Source organism: Lissotriton vulgaris, chromosome 1_2 (assembly GCF_964263255.1).
Source record: "Lissotriton vulgaris chromosome 1_2, aLisVul1.2, whole genome shotgun sequence".
NCBI lineage: Eukaryota > Metazoa > Chordata > Amphibia > Caudata > Salamandridae > Lissotriton > Lissotriton vulgaris.
This window is the reverse complement of record NC_141686.1, coordinates 70,704,539-70,724,834: the sequence shown is the minus strand read 5'-3', so window position 1 is coordinate 70,724,834 and position 20,296 is coordinate 70,704,539. Positions and strand designations below refer to the sequence as shown.

Below are 20,296 nucleotides of genomic sequence, written 5' to 3'. Positions count from 1 at the left end.
GGCCTCGCGCCCGGAAAAAGTTATCTAGTACAAGTAACGTCCATGGTCAAATGTTGCATGCAAGCATTGTTCCCGAGCGGGCCTCCAGACATAGTGACTCCCCTCTGGCCTCGTCTGAATCTCTATTCTATACGAATTGATACATTAAGCAAAATGAAATCTGTGCTTTTACAGACAACAGTGCCTATAACGTCATCTAAAGAGACGTATGATCTTCTAGTCGCAAGGACGGCTACCGAGGTCCATGACCTTTTATCAACAAATTGCCCCGTGCATTTCGTACAAATGCTCGACCAACTCTTTAACATGTCTAGTGCTACAAGCATCCCAGGCATATTTAAGACAGTCTTTACGGGACTGCTAACACCCTTCCAGGCAATTTTGGGAATCTTTCCTAATTTTGTGCACTCCATCTTTGGTGGTATTCCACTATTTTTTGGACTCATCGCAGGGATTCTATTTTTGACCCTCCTGCTACGTTATGGCAAGCCTCGGCTCAGACATAGCTCCCATGGGAATGGAAGAAACAATCCTAGCAATGCGCTACAGGGACAGGATAACTAACGTCCTCGGATTGGCCAGGCTGAGAGATCTAAACATGACCTGGTTCCTTTCATTCAGACCGATATGGCAAAATTGCATTTTACCTGTGCTACGGTGTATGCTTTGCGGCGAGGAATGCGTGTTGGACATCTGTCTTTCACTTCCATCAGCAGTACCAATGGACGTCGATACTTTGCTAAGTCCAATAACGGCTCACGCATTGTGTTGTCCCCAGCGGCTACCAATCCTGATGACGGCATTCGTGGAGACTCCTGTACTACAGCCAAGTGGTAACAGTGGAGCGAGTGACAAAAGCAACATCATCCAGGTACAACGTTCTGTGAGCATTGCTGATCCTGCATTCGATGACAGCAATCATTCTCACACCTGCCAAGTTACAGCGCTATCTAATTTGGTTGAACTATCACCTGATTTTGTAGACCAATTCTTTGCGAGCCTGTCTGATACGATGTTCTCACCCACAGAGAAACAATAACTTTTGAGAAGCTTTCCGACACACGGCGTTCCCATGAACTCTGAATTCGGCCTTCAGTTTTGATCAACATAAAACTGCCAGGAGCTTTGGTAAACTGATTTTTTCTTTGAATTGGACAATTTTTAAAAAAAATATTGACCCTCTCTTTTTGGCACGAACAATTCTTTGCTTAACGTAAAAACTATTCTTAGAGAACAGAAGCTTCACACTTCTATTTCTAAAAACACATCTAGAGACATAACAACATAACACCAGCCTCTAGCACACATATTATTACAATGCATTTTTATGTGATGATTTATCTCGCATTTCTTCTGTCAGAGATACTTCATGTGTAATTCTTTATGCATAATCGTTCATTGATTCCATATGCAATACCTTTTGAATGATTACTATGCTTTAAAAAACGTACAGTACCTAAATTCCATGTATTACAAGTACGCCTATTTCGAATGCATTTATGTATTTTGGGGTGGGCAATGTTACACATGCATCTAATTGCTTAGTTTTAGTAATTTTGATGGACATGAATTCGTGGAGTGGGTGTCATGTGCTTATCTAGGTTCCTGATCGATACTGTGACCTTATGCCCCTATTCGGCTATAAATCCATTTATTCCCTATATTGGCATAACCGTTCAAGTGCGATTTTCTGTAAAGTCATCTCTGGCCTCACACGAGCAGAGCCACAGAGCCACATTCCAGCATGACTCTCTGCTACTTCCTTTGCGACCAATTAGTGCAATGACAGAGCAGCAGTCACTATCTGATATTCCTAGATAACACTCCGAGTTCTTCAACAAGATAAAAACTTAGCAAACCTGGAAATCCCCGCTTGCTATGTTTTGATTAGTAATGGAACTCTAATGAGCAACTGATAACTATCACTTCCTAGTGACATCTTTAATTGACGTCTTATGTCCAGCAAACTTGCGTCAAACCCGGCACCTGTCAGGTATAAATATTACCAACGTTGCCTTAAGCAATGAGCGAACATGTTGCTGATGCCAGCTGCCTGCATGACCCCGTGTTGGTAAAAACTAGCACTCTGTCGCTGCAGCCTGCTATCCTGTGGTGGTGAAGCTACTGATTACCATTATCGCCGCTACAGCGCGACCTATGGTGCAGTACGCTTGAGGAGCCGTGCAGCCGTCCTCTGCGAAGACATCCAGCCCAGCTGCCCGCGGACGCTGTCACCCCTCCTTCCTCGACGCGCTGAGAGAAGCCGCTGCCTTTCTCGTGCAGAGAAATCCAGTCCCGGCGCTTCCAGTTTACCCTCGCAGGTGACTGGGATATCGAGAGAGACCCCTGAAGGAGATACCAATCCTCCATCATTCTATTCAGAGGTATGGTGTTGACTAAACCCTTAGACGAGAATTCTTGAAACAAACCTTGGCAAAACCAACTTAACTTAAGCTACTTACTTACTCCCCCTTCTCACGTGTTAGGCTTAGGTCAGGCACACTGGGGTAGGCGTAGTTAGAAGCACCAGTTGAGTATGTTAGCCTAATGTATAGATGACTGTATATATGTTTTATTACTTTTAAACCATTGTATGGCTAAGAAACCATATCAATGCTTTTACAGTTCTATTTCGCTATTCTTATCTTACTGTACGTACTTTTTATAATAACAGTTATTGCAATTGTGGCAATACATTTCTCTTGTACGAGAAGAAAGACTGTTCAATAAATGTTAACCCTTTATTGATACACGCCCGTCTCTCTATTCTCTACATACTGTGAAAGTAAACTGCACTAGACTGACTGAGTGAAATCTGTGTCTATTGTTTCACACGACCCTAGAGATCGACTCTTGATCTGAGGAGCAAAGTTGTCATGTTGCACGGTTGTTGGAAAGCTGAATCCCTTCTTGTCTGTGCCAAGGAAGCTGATCACTTCCTATGCAGAGAAGAAAGTTTCCAGTGACCTCTGAGCTAGTTGGTAACACAACCCAATTAAGTTTAGCATAGTCAGTGGAGGCCTGGAATATAAGCAGTTCCACGTCGATACTACTGTTTATGTTATTCCAATGCGCAGGGCCTAGTGGGAAACTAGGAACTACACTACAGAGGCTTTCTGCCCTGCCATTCGAGCAGGAGTGTAATACCAGTAATGAGTAACTTTCAAAATGACCTCTTTGCCTGCTACAGTAAATGCAGAAGTGCGGGCTCTGTAGGAGATGTCCGTCCACTCTTTGCTTGAGAGTGTTCTGAGTTCTGACCCAATTTCCCAGAGTCTCTGGGATGGGATTTTATTTACGGGGAATATAATTTCAGATTGAGACATTGGAGTATATCGAGTTCATTCATTTGTCATCCTTCTTGGTAATCCACCACTTCTCGAACGGGGTGAGGGGTCTTCCGGCGTGAGGGTCTGACAGTAGGGTGTGTCTCACACGGTCTGATATGGTAATATTGCCATCCCGCTTGTCTATAGGACCCTTAGCTAGACTTAATTTACTCAAATGCCATTAGGCCCTCAGAAAACCCCCACCCCCACATTCTTGCATTAGCCTTCAGCCAGGCTTGATACTTGCCACCTGTGGCTGCCAGGGGGAGGGCTGAGTTGTTGGTGGTATGTGTAAGAAGCCAGGGACAAGAGGTTAGGCCCCTGAAGATGGAGACTCTGTCCAAAACCTCCATTAAAAAAACATATTGTGTTGCATTTGTAAATAAGAACCGCTCTTCCATGCCTTGTGTGGGCAATTACAATGTTGTAAAATAACAGCAAAGACTTTTTTACATAATTCATAGTCAGTGTAACATTGTTCATCATATGACACTGTAGCCCATCATGAAAGAAAAAATAGTGCATGGAAAACGGAACTAACAAGAAGCATAGAGCAATCCAAAGCGCCTTCAGCCCACGAGCAAGGAGTGAATCACAAGAGTCAAGGCTGGCATTTTGCATTTGGCTCAAGTAGCACCCAGGGCTTGACAGGCCTGCAAGATGCAATCCAAAGAGAAGAGGCTTTGTACCTGTAAACTGATAGCGGCGAGCCAATCCGCGGGCGGACTCCCCTGTCAGTGGGACTGTCAAGTGGGGGATAAGTGCACATTACTGCTCCTGACACCGAGTGCAGAGTACTGCGCTGCCTAATGAGTAATGATGGGCTATTACATGAAACATAATGAATTAATGGCCTATTTGCAGCAGCGGCAGATGTGGTTATATTAAGAATATTGCATGGGGTGGTGAACTGTGGCAGGGGAGGGTAAATCCCAAGGATTTTTTTCTCTCGTTTTTTTCGTGACCTAAAGTTCTCCTCTTATACATTCTGTTTAATAGTATTAACATTCATGCAGCTTTCTTCATTACAATTCGCAAACAGTACCAACCATAAATGGAGGAAAGCAAGAAAGTAATTTCATAGTCACACAATCATACACAGGTTATGATTCATCGGTGTTTTAAAAACTATCTAACGCCCACATGTAACAGCTATCTCTAAGCACCAGTGCCTGTTTATTCCAGTCATGCAGATTCTTGCTGGTGGGAAATCATAAGGCATACTTTTCTTTGCCACAATCGTTCTGTATCGGCTAAATGCTTAACTAGCCCACCATACCGAGCTGGCTTAATGAGGTGTTAGGTAGGTGTGGATGACATTTAAATTACGCTTGCAGAATTTGGAAATTTCACACTATGCCTGTTATGCAAAATTCCTGAAACTAGGCCATTACGTCACTTTTCATAATTACACACCATTCCTGGTAAAAATGTGCTACGGATGTGAGTGGCTGTTGTTTAAGTGCTTTTATTTGTTTGCACTTTTTGTACCACAAAATGCGTCCTTGCACCAAAAATTGATACCAGGACATATTTATTTCAGCATAAAATTACAGATTCGCATTTTGCATAATTACCCGTAATTCCACTAATTTGAGCTCTTTTACATCTTTTTTCATGTTGACCTACAGCACAACCAGTTCAGGTACTGCTAAAGAGATTAATAACCCCTATATTCTACCCACAAACAAGATTCTAAGTTTGTTTGTAGGAAGCAAATGTCAGCACTATACTTCAGCTGAAGCTGGGGCACTTACTAGATGAATGGGATGGGTTTTACTTGAGGTTATTCCATTAAAATACCTGGAGTAGCAGGAAACTATGGGGGTCCTAGCCGGGGTTCAGTAAACTGATGTATTTTGGTGTTATACAGAATCAAGAGCCTTTGAGAAGCAGTCGGCCCTGAAAAGATTCACTCAAGGAAGACAGAAGCGCAAAGGCAGAAGACCTACAATACAGAAGGGGACCAGAAAACGCCACATTAGAGACCCCGTCAGGGTCAAGCAGATGGATAACCATTAAAAGCAGCAGAACTAAAAACACAAGAGAAAAAGCCACATGTCACAACCGATAACAGCAAAGAATACAAGGGAACAGTGTATGAGCATCAGAGACCAGGAACCTATTTCACATGAAAAAAGGCTGACCCACAAAACCCATGAATTAACCTGGGTGGAGGTGCAGAAAGAGCCAGTTCACCATAATCTGAGTCAAAGACCATCTGAAGAACAAACCTCCCAAAAATACCCCACATGGAAAGAGAACATGGGCATGAGACCACCAGGTCCAGGGCTTAAACCAGACACCACACGTTGGAGACGCGAGACCCAGCCAATATAGACAAGTCACAGCAGCAAACCCACTGTGAGTCCAGGAAGGTAAGCCATAGCATCAAGCATCACTTGAATAGCATTTCGCCCAAATGGCAGAAGTATCCAAGCCAGAGTGGGCCCTGAAAGGCATTTAGAATATAGAAAGGAGAAAAGGACAACTCCCATACCCAGAAGCAGTAGGGAGAAAACATAACCAGGAAGCAGGAGACAGCTAGACCAAGTGTCCGAGAGACCACCAGCCATGCTAGTCCTCTTCATGTCAGTCATTTATACCTAGGATGAGGTCCACCCCAACACTGCAGGAACAAGAAGGAACAAATACCCTTAAACCTAGCATCACTAGACAAAAAGCAGGGTAAATGAGTGGAGGAATGGAAACCAACATGCGCACGTAGGCCATAGGTCCACAGACACCAGCTGGCAAACATGTTCAAAGTCGAGCGGGCATTGGAAATCTGAAAAACAGAACTCTAGGCCAGAGGGCAAGAAAAGTCACAAGAAACTGAAGGACTGTATTGTGATTGAGATGTCGGCCTGCGAAGATGATTTAATCCTGTAATGGTACTTATGCACTATGTCACTTTTTCATACAGTGTTCTCTGTTGGTTTCTTTCACAAATAAAAAGATTTATTAAGACAAAGAAAAGTCACAGGGGGGCCAACGGTGTCACCAGAAAACAAGGTGGACCTGCAGGAACTGCACAACAAAAATACCAGCTTGGAGCTTGCAGTATAAAGGCAGAATTCTTCACCACTGAGCCCATCAGCTATTCATAGGTGAGACCAGCAGAGGAACATGACCTCACCAACATCTCTAATGGCTCTCTGTGATTGGCACCACAGAAGACAGCACCACAGGCCATGTACTAGAATGTAAATGGAAGGTTAACACACCCCAACTTGGCCCTACACAAACTAAAAACAGTCGGGGAGAATGACTCAATACTCCAAGCAGTAGAAGACCAATATCACACTTGCCAGACCTCCATTCTGGGACACGAACAAAACACATTGTGAGAAGGAGCCACAGAATGATAACATTAGAAGCCAGACCCTCTCTATAAGAGAGTAAACTCAAAAAAGTTAAACATCGATGGACCTCCTCATCTGTAATTATAAGAAAAGACAATAAGAAGGAGCAACCATGGCCAGATGACCACTCCGGTCAAACCCTAATCACACCATGAGGACCAGGGTATTGAGAGGGAGCAGCACCACACTGAGAATCTAAATAATCTCTTAAAGGTGTTAGTCCATACCAGATTAGTGAAAGTTTGTTCAATTAAGAAAAGTATAATCAAAGCAATATGATGCGGAAATATCATGAAACGTTCTTTAAGCATTGAAACATAGGAAGGGTAAGAAGAGGGAAACAGCACAATGACATACCCATGCAGCTTTATATTTACCTAGAATGGTATGAAGACCAACCCTGTCCACAGGTTTGGATGAAGGACAGGACCCCCGATAATGCCGATGCCAACAGGATAGAACAGGTGCAGACCAGAATCAGGATAAGTACGGACCAAATTGGATTAGGACAGGACCACCGCAGGTCAGGATCGGCACCCACAGCTAAAGTGCAACACCAGCATCACACCCCTCTCTGCAGCTAACAGTCAGACCCCGATTGGGTTATCGAACTCCTTTCCAGAACCCCGATTGGGTTATCGAATCTTCTGACAGAGTGCTCCGCCAGCACCTCTGCTCTCGATCGCCTATTGAGTGCGTTGGGTCAGTGACAGGTCAGCTATTCTTACAAGTCGGACAAGCTAACTAGCTAAGCCTACCTTAGATATACCATATTTCCTGGGCAGTGTACCACCCCCCAATGTTGCAAATGTGTGAATTCCCTCAATTTGATTGGTCAAAAGACGAGGAGAGGTCATCACACCATACCAGTTTATGAGGTCATGCTCTTCAATATTCAGATCCATGTTACCGCCAAATATTTTATTTTCCCATGCACTTTTATTCCACCCAACAATGAATATTCCAATAATAATACAATGTATAATTTTTTTTATTTTTTGTGAAGTCTTATATAGCGCTCGACTTACCCTTGGGCATCTCGGCGCTTGCATTGGGAACTCGTCTTGGCCTTTCTCTGTGAGATAACCCATACTGGGCATCCCCAAGGTGAAGGCCAGGCATCCCGCCGCGGGGGCCGTTGTGGAGATTATGCAAGCTTAATGCCCAGAGTTGCAGAGTGTGAACCCATGATTAGAGTGGGCACCGAAGCGAGAATTATCAAGTCTGTGGACAATTGGGCTCAAGACTCTGCCGTGTCGGGAATTGAACCCTGGTCCCGGGCTGACCTCTGCTTCAGGGTATGCCTCCTCTAACCAGTGAGCCACACTTCTCCACTGTGCTTCAGGGTATGCCTCCTCTAACCAGTGAGCCACACTTCTCCACTGAGCCACACTTCTCCACTCCACAATTTGACATCCTCTTGGAGGTTCAGGAGGTCGGATTCCCAGGAACATCTTCTAGCAAGTCAGGAGTTGGCATGGATTCAATGCTATGGCTTGTAGATTCTTGGACTCTCGTGCGCAGGCTCAAGCCTTTCAAAATGGAGTGCAGCAAGATTACATCAGGCCCAAATAGGAGCTAATAGCAAAGTAGAAGAGAAACAGTTTTAGAACAAAGAATAAACGAATGCAGTGTATACCACTTATCTCAACTCTATTCCCATTACTTTATTTTAACTACAGCATTAGGAATTAAGCAGAACGAACAATTTAGTAAAAGCAGCATTGCAAGCTGTAGCACGTTTTAACATAGAGCAGCCATCTTTAGTTCCAGAGCGCAGAAGCAACGTTTTCCCACCAAAGCAGTAAGTACGTCATGTCACGTGAGTATAACAGACGCATGCGTAGAAAAGTTCCCGCGTTGCGGCGGCCATTTTAAGACACTCGAGTTATGGTTAGTAAAAGCACATAGAAAAGCTTCCCCTAGATACTAGAAATGTCGTGTGATGCATTGTTAATAAGACAAAACATGTTGGTCAATACATTACTTATTATTTTGAGAGGGTTGAGTCTAAGCAAAGCGCTTTGCGTGCGAAACCTTGCTCCATCAATACTCTCCACCAGAGTACCTTGATAGTATCATCCCATAGCTTAATGGCGTCATCAGTTCCAACAACATCTAGTGCACAAGCGCACGAGAGCAACATTTATCACTGCCGCCTTTTTGTGACAGAGGCCTGATGAACAGTGAAGCAATCACTTCCTTCCAACTCTGATCCCTGCTAACTATAGCCTGCACACCTTCACAACAGCAAGCCCTCCAATGCCATTGGCCTCATGTCATGTGCTCACGACCAAATACTCTTTGTTTCATCTTTATTGGTGGCAAAGGAACTGTGCTTAATTATGAAGAATTGACCTTTGTGGGACCCGCAATCTTTATTGTTTACATACGGAATCTCAAATCGAATTAGCAGGCCGCTGCCTTCCAAATGGCTGTGCCATTGGCAGGGAGTTGAGTTTAATGGAGAAACCATAATGTTTTATTAAAGGCAAACATCTGTGAAATTGGCTGGCTGGATTTGGTGCAAGTACATTCTGAGAAATCCACAAAAAGGCTGCATAATTAGCGTGGGAGCATTAAGTTACTTCAGTGAAGTTTTCTCGAACAATCCTTTGAGGGCACGCTAATCCCTAGGTAGTGGATTGAGAAGCAAGAGAAAGGAAAAGGTCAACTTCAACAACGAGACTGATTTTGTGGGGGGATCGAATGCGACATGATGGGATTATCTTTGTTTTATGATAGAATGGATTTTACAGGACTCTACTCCGTCTCCTCTACATACTCCTAGTTTATGGTGTTTTAACTTACTACTTCATTCCTGATTTTGTGTATTCATGCAGTCAATGTTTGCTGTACCTTTGGCTTTTAGGTAGGCATAGCTGTTTTTTTGACAATTGTAATACATTTGAAAGTTTGTAATTTGAGTGGGAAGACGTTCCACGGCAACAAGAGCAGTGTCAACAGCAAATAACTCCCCGGAGATTACCACATAATCTTTTCTCTCTTCACTTCAGTGCAAAAGCAAGCAAATGCACTAAATCAGGTGCCTTCGTCATACCATTTCGACATGTATTTATCTGATGAATTATTTATTAACTAAAAGATCGACCCTTCATATTTTTTGAGATTCCCACCCGGTCTATGTCACTCTTAGTCTTTCTTTACCTTCTATTTTTCTTTCTTCTTCTCCCAGGTGGTCTATTTTTCAGCTACCTATCCCTACTTCATGCTCGCCATTCTCTTCATTCGGGGAGTCACTCTGCCAGGAGCCAAAGAGGGCATTCTCTTCTACCTCACGCCGAACTTCAGCAAGCTCTACCAGTCTGAGGTACGTGACGACTGTCCAGGAGCCCCATACCCCATATCTGAGACATATCTCATACTATAACCAATTTACTTCAAAACGCCAAACAAATCTAACTTCTTATGCCACAGAAAAGAGCCCGTTTGTGTGAATGCAGTTGATGCATCTATAACACTATCCTTTAAATATAATAATTTAAACTCAGCCTGGCTATTTAATATATATATATATACATATATATATATATATATATATATATATATATATATATATATATATATATATATATATATATATATATATATATATATATATATATATATATATATACAAGTAAGTACAGCAGCCGCTGCACTCCGCTATGACCCCTCCTCTTGCAACAGCGGTCCGTACCGTACCGGGCAGCGAGCCCAATCAATTCAAACAGTTCACACTCACGTCTATTGGTCAAACGACAGTGCAAAGTACGGACACCAATTTGCGTGTTCTTTAGTTGTTTATTCAGCCATGACAAACAGAAACAATGTCTCTCGACGCGTTTCAGGGCTCCTCCCCTTAGTCACGAGTCCCTATAATTATATTACTGTGTATCCAATAGAGCCATGAGGTTATTCTGTCCTTATCCCTCAATCAGTCACCTATGATTGATATACATATATATATCTATATCTATCTATATCTATCTATCTATATATATATATATATATATATATATATATATATATATATATATATATATATATATATAGATAGATAGATATAGATAGATATATATAGATATATATATAGGTATATATATGTATATCAATCATAGGTGACTGATTGAGGGCTAAGGACAGAATAACCTCATGGCTCTATTTGATACACAGTAATAGAATTATAGGGATTCGCTTTTAACCCCTTGAATGCTCATGAAGAGCTGAGCTCGTATTGAGCCACGGTGCTCCAGTGCTCCTGACGAGCTCAGCTCGTCATGAGCCGTGGAACGCTCTCATGCGGAGATAATTCCCCTGCTGTGCTGAGCATTCCACGGGAACGGGTGTGGCCGTGACGAGCTCAGCTCGTCATGAGCATGTGAGCACTGTGCGCGCCCCCCTCCCCCCCAGCACAGCGGGGGAATATCCCCCGCATCGAAGGGGTTAAGCAATAGAGCTTGCATGACGTAATAGCAATTGTACATGGTTATTGGCCAGTGATGTGCCTCCTTCCTCTGCACCCCTCCGTGTTTCAAAACAATTACAATTGAAAATCAAGTCATAGACATTTCAGGTGTAGTTCACAACATGTTGTGGGTTTTATTATGGCGCTATTTTAAGTGGAGGATGGATTTAGCCTCATAATTCTGTCCCCAAATTTCAACCTCTTTCCTCATACCTCCTTCTCTCTCTTCATATCTGGTTCACAATCCTTAAACATCTAACTCTGTACACAAACCCACACCACTCACCCAATAAACCAAGTTTGGCCATTACATGCCTTAAATGTCCAGTTTTGTGGCTGTCTGGGCGCTCACCTCCAAGTACCCAGCCTTGTGAGTAAATTAAACAGCCAAGCCTATCAAGATACCTCATTCCATACTTCTGACACCCCATACTTTATTCATGCACTCAAAATAAATAGCAATCTAAGATCCAGCAGTCTTTAGACTTTCTACTTTCCCCACATTCCTCATGAAAGCAACTGTTGCTTGCAAGTGGAGCATTTTAAAGCGATGAAGGCTCATTGTAAAGGATGATGCATTGGGGATCCACTGATGATGATCCTACTGTAAAGCAGTGTCGGGGGATGTTACAAGGATCAAACCACTAAGGTCTGCTATTTCTGTGCAGGTCTGGATGGATGCAGCCACACAAATCTTTTTCTCCTACGGGCTTGGGCTGGGCTCTCTTATTGCCCTTGGAAGTTACAACTCGTTCAACAACAATGTCTACAGGTGAGCTCCAGCGATACCGTTCTCATTTACCTTATGACTAAAGTCAAGAATGAATCCTCTGTACCTCACTCTAAGAACACCTATTCCAACCTGTTATTGCCTTTGGTCTATTGTCTTTAGAAATGTACCCATTTTTTTCCAGATAGGGCACACAGGGGCTTAATATTAAACACCCTCTCTCTTTCAGGGATGCGATCATTGTGTGTGGCATAAACTCCACCACCAGCATGTTTGCAGGACTGGTCATCTTCTCCATCGTTGGGTTCATGTCTCACATCACCAAGAAATCCATTTCTGAGCTGGCGGCTTCAGGTAAAGCCAGTGACAGGACGTCTGGGAATGTTGCAGCTTGTAGCAGTGATAGGACTTGAAATATCTGGAATTATCTAAGCAGATACTATTATAGTAATGGAATTAACCTATTCCTTTCTTGCCTTTTGAAGGCTTGAAAACTTAACTTACTTTGCATGATAAATGGAAAGGTTTGGGAGAATAGAAATGTCCCTTGTAGACTGGAGTGGGATGAGTTTGCGGAGTTCCAAAAAACTCTGCCGCACGACATGGAGTTCCGCAAGTGGCAGAATGCGTTATGTTGCTCCGTTTGCGCAGAGTTTTAGAACAGCGTGTTTGTCCGGTGCTGTAAAAGCACGAACGATACCACACGCAGTGCAAGGAGGTGCTTCGTCTTTCTGCTACTCATGTAGATATTCTACTTGAACGGCATCTCCCTGAGCCCAAATGGAAGGTTTCTCAACGTGAGCAGTTGCGACCATTCGTGATCGTCCGCATTGAAAAATCTTGGCAGGAGGAGGTCTGGAGTAAGTCTTTCCTCACTCGTGCTACCAACTTAACATTGGCGAGCGTGTTTTTGGAACTCTGCGCAGAGCCTGGAGTGGAAAAATCTCTACAAACTCTGAGAGCGGAGTGAAAATACAATCCCAGGCCTATTCTAGGCTAGGCAAGCCATGTAATGGGTTTGGTGTTCACGACTTTGACATCATTATCGTGAGCCACAGATTCATATATTACCTGCTATAGTGTATGAACCTCACAGCTGCTGCTTCATCTATGTGCAGTCTCCGGGGACCCTCGGGAAGAGATGGTAGGGCAGACGCTAATCCGATTCCTCCCTCTGGTCTCCAGAGAACTGTGATGGCTTTGGAATGGTGGATAGTTGATATCATCGCTCCTGCTTTCATCCTCTTCCCTAGAATCTCTGCCAACTCAAGTGAGATGGACTAATGCCAGCTGACTTTTTGACAGCATCAACTGGTCTCCCCCTGCCTGTGGGTGCACAAAGCAATGGAGGCACCATCTTGAATGGTACCCGTTATCTGTCACTGGGACCCTGCCAATGACAGGGCCTCCACAACTCTCGCTTCGTATTTAAGAGTGGTAACTGCATGCTCATGGATGAGGGGAAGGTAAACTTAGAAGGTGGAGAAGCGAGGCAGGATGTGATTTTCTTTAAATCAATATATGTGGATAGGGAAGGAAAAGAAAGTCGGGTGGAGAAAGTGGGTTGGGGGATAATAAGATGCCAGGTATTTCTTTCATATTTAATGTGATGGTGGTGGGGTCTAGGAGTGAAAATGACAAAAGGACGTATTGTGTGTGGCTACTCCGTAAAACCCACCCTCGCACACCTTTTCCGTGGGATCAGCTTAAAGTGAAGGTGTTCATGGGGGTCACACACAACATAAATTTGTAGTTGGGGTAACTGTCAATAGTGATGAGGTTTCCAATTCAGGATTCCAAGTAACAATTTGGGCAACTCATCCTTGGTTCTCACTGTCTATGATGTCACTGTGAATCAATATGTGGAAATCAACACTATTATTGAAAGCTGCCTTTTGGTAGTTTCGCACAATATGCACCTTCTTCGGGATGCAGTACCACTTAATTGCTCCCTAATGGAACTGTGACTATATTTCATTAACTTAGCATTTTATATTTGCTTTTTTGATAAAGCCCTTCTAAAGTATGAGCTGTAGATGGTCACATAATGGTACAAAAGAATAGCAACAATGCAGCATGGCTGTGAGTGGAAGAAAATTAGACAGCACAATACACTACAGTCATGTTTGAGGCATACAGGATCATGTAAATGTATGAATGGATGTACAAGGATGAAGGATGAAAATTAAAGGGATGGAAGTCAGAAAGAAATGTATAACAGGACATCCTGTCTGGTTGTATATTATGTGAGATGAGGTTCTGTGCGAACTCTAGGACTGAGGGTTACACAATAAAGGCACAGTCTAGCAGGCTCAAAGGAACAAGAAGACATCCCTCCAGCTTGGTGTGAATAGAGATTTCAGACTGATTGATTAATTTTCTAGTGGCAAAACTTATAAATGTGTCAAGAGCAAGAAGGCGAAGTAGTATTGAGTGAGACCCTCGAGTAAGTTGGCTTAATAGTCCAGCTTACTTATCTCTACACCATTAATTAATGATCTGTATCAATCAATCAATCAGTCAATCATTTGTAAAGCGCACTACATACCTTCAAGGGTCTAAAGGCGCTGGGGGGGGGGGCTACTGATTGAACAGCCAGGTCTTGAGTATCCTCCTAAAGGTCAGCAGATCTTGGGTCTGTCGCAGGCTCATTGGGAGGGTGTTCCATGTCTTGGCAGCGAGGTGGGAGAAGGATCTCCCACCGGTAGTTGGTCTTCGGACGCTCTGGGTTCTGCCGGAGAGGAAGGAGGTGGTCCAATCCAGAGCCTTGTCTCGGATTCCTGTGGCGTGGATGTGTGTGCGTAATGTGTGGTGGCAGAGGGTGTAGAAGGCGGCAGAGAGGTCTAGGAGGATGACTGCTGCAGTCTCGCCATTGTCCAGCATGGTCCTGACGTCATCAATGGCGGCGATGAGGGCAGTCTCCGTGCTGTGGTTGTTGCAGAACCCTGATTGGGAAGGGTCCAGGATTCTGTTTTCTTTGAGGTATCAGGATAGCTGTCTGTTGACGGTTTTCTTGATGACCTTGGCCGAAAGGGGAGCAGAGAGATGGGCCGGAATTTCTTGAGGTCTCTTGGGTCTCCCTTAGGTTTTTTGAGCAGGGTGTTGATCTCGGGGTATTTCCAGATCTCTTGGAAGGTCGGGGTCTTGAGGGAGAGATTGATGATGTTGCGCAGGTGGGGTGCGATGGAGCTGCTTGCTCTGTTGAAGAAGTGGTGAGGGAATGGGTTTGACGGAGAGATGGAGTGGTTTGTGCGCATGGTCTTGATGGTGTCATCGATGCTCACGCTAGCACAGGCTAGCAGGGGGCCGTGGTCGATGGTGTGCGGAGGGTCTGTTGTGTTGCTGGCTGTTGGAGCTGTGTGTTGAAGCTGTCGTGGATGTCTGCTATCTTGCGGTGGAAGAAGGTGGTGAGGGAGTCGCACAGGGCTTGCAACGGCGGGATGTCGTTGGTGTTGGAGCTGGGGTTGGAGAGTACCTTCACAATGTTGAAGAGCTCCTTGCTATTGTGTGCATTGTTGTCGAGGCGGTCTTTGAAGGAGGTCGTCTTGGCCGACCTGATTAGGTGGTGGTGGTTGCGGATGGCGTCCTTGTGTGCTGTGTGGCTGTCCGGAGTTTGTTCACTGTGCCATTTCTTCTCTAGTTTCCGGCAGGCTTGCGTGAAGTCTGGGGTGAACCAGCTGGCCCTCTCACTGGTGTCTCTGTGAGGGGTTTCTTCAGCGGGCTAGGGTGGTGGCGCAGTCCTCGATCCAGCATCTGAGGCTGTGGGCAGCATCGTCGGTGTTGGATGGTTCGGTGGGTGGGCTGAGAGCGAGGTTTGCGTGTAGTTGGTCTTCGGTGATTTTGCTCCAGCAGCGGTGGGGGATCTGTTGGGTGCGGAGGTGTGTGCTGGGCTTCTGGAAGGTGAAGTAGATGCAGCGGTGGTCGGTCCAGAGGAGTTGAGTGGTGTGGCTGACAGAGACGTGCAGGCTTGAGGAGAAGACGCGGGTCGTGACGAGTTGCTTCAGTCCGAGGTTGGCGAGGTTATCGATCAGGGTTGTGGAGTTGTTGTCATTGTTGTTCTCAAGGTGAAAGTTCAGGTCTCCGAGGAGGATGTAGTCGATGGAGGTCAGGGTGTGCGTGCTGATCAAGTCAGCGATGGAATCGCTGAACTGGGGTCGGGGTCCGGGGCGGTCAGTAGACGAGGGTGCCTTTGAGGGTGAAGTTAGGGTCTGTGTGGATCTGGAAATGCATGTGTTCGTCGGTGCTTAGCGCGTCGTTGGTGCAAGTCGAGACCCTGATGCTGTTCTTGTGGACAATGGTGATTCCTCCTCCGACTCCGCTGGTGCGGTCTCTGCAGGTGATCTTGTAGCTGTCTGGGATGGCTATGACGATGTCGGGTGCGGAGGATTCGTTAAACCAGGTCTCTGTCAGGAAGGCGACCTCCGGGGATGTTGTGTCGAGCAGGTCCCAGAGCTTGACGACATGCTTGCGTGCGAAGCGGGTGTTCAGTAGTATGCATCGGGGTGGTTGGGGTCTTTCTTGGCGGCTCTGAGGCTGGTGTAGCTGCAGTTCCGGCAGGTGAAGGGGCCGTGTGTGTGTTTCGGGGGGCCTTGAAGCAGGTGTGGCTCCGTCCGGAGTTCAGAGCGTGCAGAGTGCTGGCATCGTCGTGGCGACGGTCGTCGTGGCGCGTGCGGGGGCCAGGGGTTCTGGCGCTGGGCGCAATCCAGGTGTGGACGGGCGCAGACGGGCTTGCCTTAGGCGCGCCTTTGGCACGCCAGCGGCGCGGCCGGCATATATGGGGAGGTGGGAGGGAGGAGCAGCTGGGAGGCGAGAGGCGGGGGCAGCGAATGGGCAGTGGGCTGTCAGGGGGGGCGGGGACACAAGGGACGGTGAGGGCGGTGAGGGACAACGAATGTAACAGAAGGAAAAGGGGCACAAAATCGAGGGAAAAAACGAGTGGCACAGAAGACAAAAAGGCACAAAAATGAGTGGAAAAGAAGGCAAAAGGGGCACAGAAACGAGGGAAAAACGAGTGGCACAGATGGCAGAAGGGCACAAAAAAAGAGTGGAATAGAGGGCAAAAGGGGCACAAAAACAAGGGAAAAACGAGTGGCACAGAGGGCAGAAGGGCACAAAAACAAGTGGAACAGAAGGCAAAAGGGGCACAAAAACGAGGCAAAATACGAGTAGAACAGAAGGCAGACGAGTACAGAAAACAAGTGGCACAGAAGGCAAAAGGTCACAGAAATACCGGAAAAACAAGTGACACAGAGGCAAAATACAGAACACAGAAATACAGGGGCAGCTAAGAACAGAAGGCAGAATGGGCAGAGAGGCAGGGGGGCAGTGAGGGGAACTGAAGGGAAAACCAGGCAAAGACACGGGGGCAGCGAGGGGGAACAGAAGGGAAAACCGGGCAGGGACACGGGAGCAGCAAGGGGTACAGAAGGAAAGACCGGGCAGAGAGAGCACGGGGAAAGCGAGGGGAACAGAGGGAAGAAAAGGGGTCACGGACCACGTACAGGCAGCAGGGGAAGACAGACAACAGCAGTCACAGACACAACAAACAAAATACAGGTAATAAACTAAAAGCAATAAAGCGGTGGATGAACAAACCTACCTTCGACCTACCACTGGCCACCAGGGATGAAGCGCAGGTGGTAGCTGCAAGTCAGTAAGAGGAGGTAGGAGCGCCTATTACAAATATTTGCTACGCAAGCAAATGATGGACAGAAAGATGAATAAATCATACATTCACCCCCAGTCAAGAGATCTGGGTTAAATCCATCATTCTTTAGCTCACCATGCCACCCCAGTTAAGACCCAGCCATATGCAAATCAGTCCTGATCCTGTGCCTCATGGGAACTGTCCAGAATGAACTACCAAGCCCGGTCCTCCCTGGATGGGAAACAAGCATCCTGGGACGGGTTTCTGGGTATTACATCAGCCAGGCTAGCTTGAATCCAGTAGATGCTCTCCATGCCACTGGAGTCAAGCTATCCTGGCTGATGAGGCCCGAAACCGGTCATAGGATGCTTATTTCCAATCCAGGGAGGACCTGGATTGGCGGTTCAGGCTGGACTGTTCCCAGGGTAAACACTGATTTGCATATGGCTGTGCCCAAATTGGAATAGCATGGTGAGCAAAAAAACGATGGATTTAGGCTGGGGTGAATGTATCACATTGTTCTGCATTCTGGCCATCAATTTTTTTTTTGCATTTGTCACCCCGAGTGGAACGAGTATGCCAAACGTGGGACGGGTATGCCCAGACGTGGGTCCCGTGCTCTCCATGCCACTGGAGTCAAGATATCCTGGCTGATGCGGGCTGAGCTGAAACCAATACTAGGATGCTTGTTTCCAGTCGAGGGAGGTCCTGGCCTGGCAGTTCGAGCTGGACTGTTCCCCTAGGGCGCAGGGTCAAGACTAATTTGCATATGGCTGGGTCCAAACTGGAATGACATGGTCAGCAAAAAACAATGGATTTAGGCCCAGATCTCTGTACTGGGGTGAATGTATCACATTGTTCTGCATTCTGTCCATCAATTGGTTTTTTTTGTATTTCTAATATTTAGCACTGCTTTGAGCTCTGCATTTTATTGTATGTTCAATTGTATTGCCCTGTTTATTATGATGAGATCGGCCTACAGGGTCCCAGACAACAGCGGACAATGCTTCTTTCCTGGTTTATTAATCCCCAAATTGTTTAACCCAGCTGTTCCCTCGAATCTGTATTGGGAGCATGCCACAACGGCAGCCCGTTTACTCTTGTATAAGGGAGGCTAGAGACAGAGGCTACTATTTTATCCTCTGGAAGAAACGAAGCACCTACGAAGAGCCACTCTGTCTGGAGTGATTTAAGTATGCGTTGCAGGATGTCTCCTGGAAAATACTTCTGCAAAGCCAAAGAATAAATATTCAACTAAGGCATTAAAAACCTTTTGCCTGATAGTTCATTTGGCTCTACCAGTTCCCAAACAATGCTATTAGGGCTGCAATAAAGGACTCGAGGGGCACTGTTCAAAGCGGATCATTAATTGTAGCATTAGAGAACTAAAATACCAATAAAATGACTTGATCTTCGCACTTCCGTGTAAGTCAGATTCAGAACCTTGCAAATCAGAGGTAGGCAGGTCTAATGCTGTAACAATAACTACTGACTAAATGTCGAATGCAAAATGAAGGTAATTAAAAAAGGGAGATATTTTAAGAGTTCTATCTTTCATGGAACTAAACGTAATTACACTTGTGAATAGATTAACCTAAACTCTATCTCTGTGCAACGAACCCTTGATAGTTCGATAAGAAACTGGAAATTCCTGCAAAACTAAATATAAGAGCAAAAAGTATTTCAAAAGTGATACATGCATATAAACTCTGCTTATTATAACTGCCTTAAGTGTCATCACAACAGGCTTTCTTGTGAAGATGAATTATGGGAAACATCCATTACAATAAGGCATTACAACGCACTATATTTACAACGCAACTGTTACAATGCTACTGCCTTTACATCGCATGCCATTACAACGCATGCCATTACAACGCATACCTTTAAAGCGCATGCCATTACAACGAATTACAAGGTAAGTAATGGAGATTTATTTCAATTCAATTCATAAACTTTATTCGGCTTTTCAGATAAAAACCATAAAAGTTACAATTAAAAGAATACAGACAAATAAAAAAGAACAGGTGCCCCCAATCAATTAATATAATCTGTCACCAGAAGACGAGTAATATCTCACAAACATTATAAAATCACAGTCCAAGGTATCTAGCAACTTAATAAGTATAAAGTACTAGTCACAACTTGATCTGAGCCTAACTGCCACTTTTAAAAAACTAAGAACATACCATAAAGTGGACCCTGAAAGTAAGGATAAAAATGTAAAGGCTGGAAGTACTTGATTAAAATTTAGGGATTTCAAAAGTGAGATTATAAAAGTCTCCCTTGGTACCTAATAAAAACTACAAAACATTACATAGTGGATCATGTCCTGCAGGGACCTGGTATTGCAACCGCAAAGAAGTAAGGTCTGACCTTTCTAACATCCTTGGGGAAGGGCAAGGAGAAGATGAAATAATACAAACGGAACCTTTTCAGTAAGAAACAATAGTTTGTTTTAGGGAGCCCAAGGAGATACGTTTCCGTCAATTGGACTGTTTTTAAGATGATATATCTCCGGATGCTAGGCTTCATTAGTTCTAAATCTTCCCTTTTTACTGCCTTCAATCTAAAACAGTTCTCCTTAACCCAAGCCGGATCTTTCATAGTAATGGATACCGGGTCGCTGTAGAGTTCAGCTCGTCCAAGGATCCTGAGCCTATCCTCAACATATTTTAACCAGGAGAGATTTATTTAGTTTTAGTTTAAATGCGGGTATGGGTTTTGGGGTATATGGGAATAGTGATTTTTACCCCC

General features: G+C 44.9%; 1 protein-coding gene across 1 annotated transcript in view; it reads left to right on the top strand.

Annotated features, from left to right (window-relative positions):
- The window catches only part of LOC147733931 (sodium- and chloride-dependent GABA transporter 1-like), a 292,502-nt gene that overhangs the window by 154,497 nt on the left and 117,709 nt on the right, over positions 1-20,296 (top strand). The window contains exons 6-8 of the mRNA XM_086953601.1: positions 9,891-10,025; positions 11,831-11,934; positions 12,122-12,246. Coding sequence (XP_086809727.1) covers positions 9,891-10,025; positions 11,831-11,934; positions 12,122-12,246 — 364 coding nt within the window. The remainder of the gene's footprint in view (positions 1-9,890; positions 10,026-11,830; positions 11,935-12,121; positions 12,247-20,296) is intronic.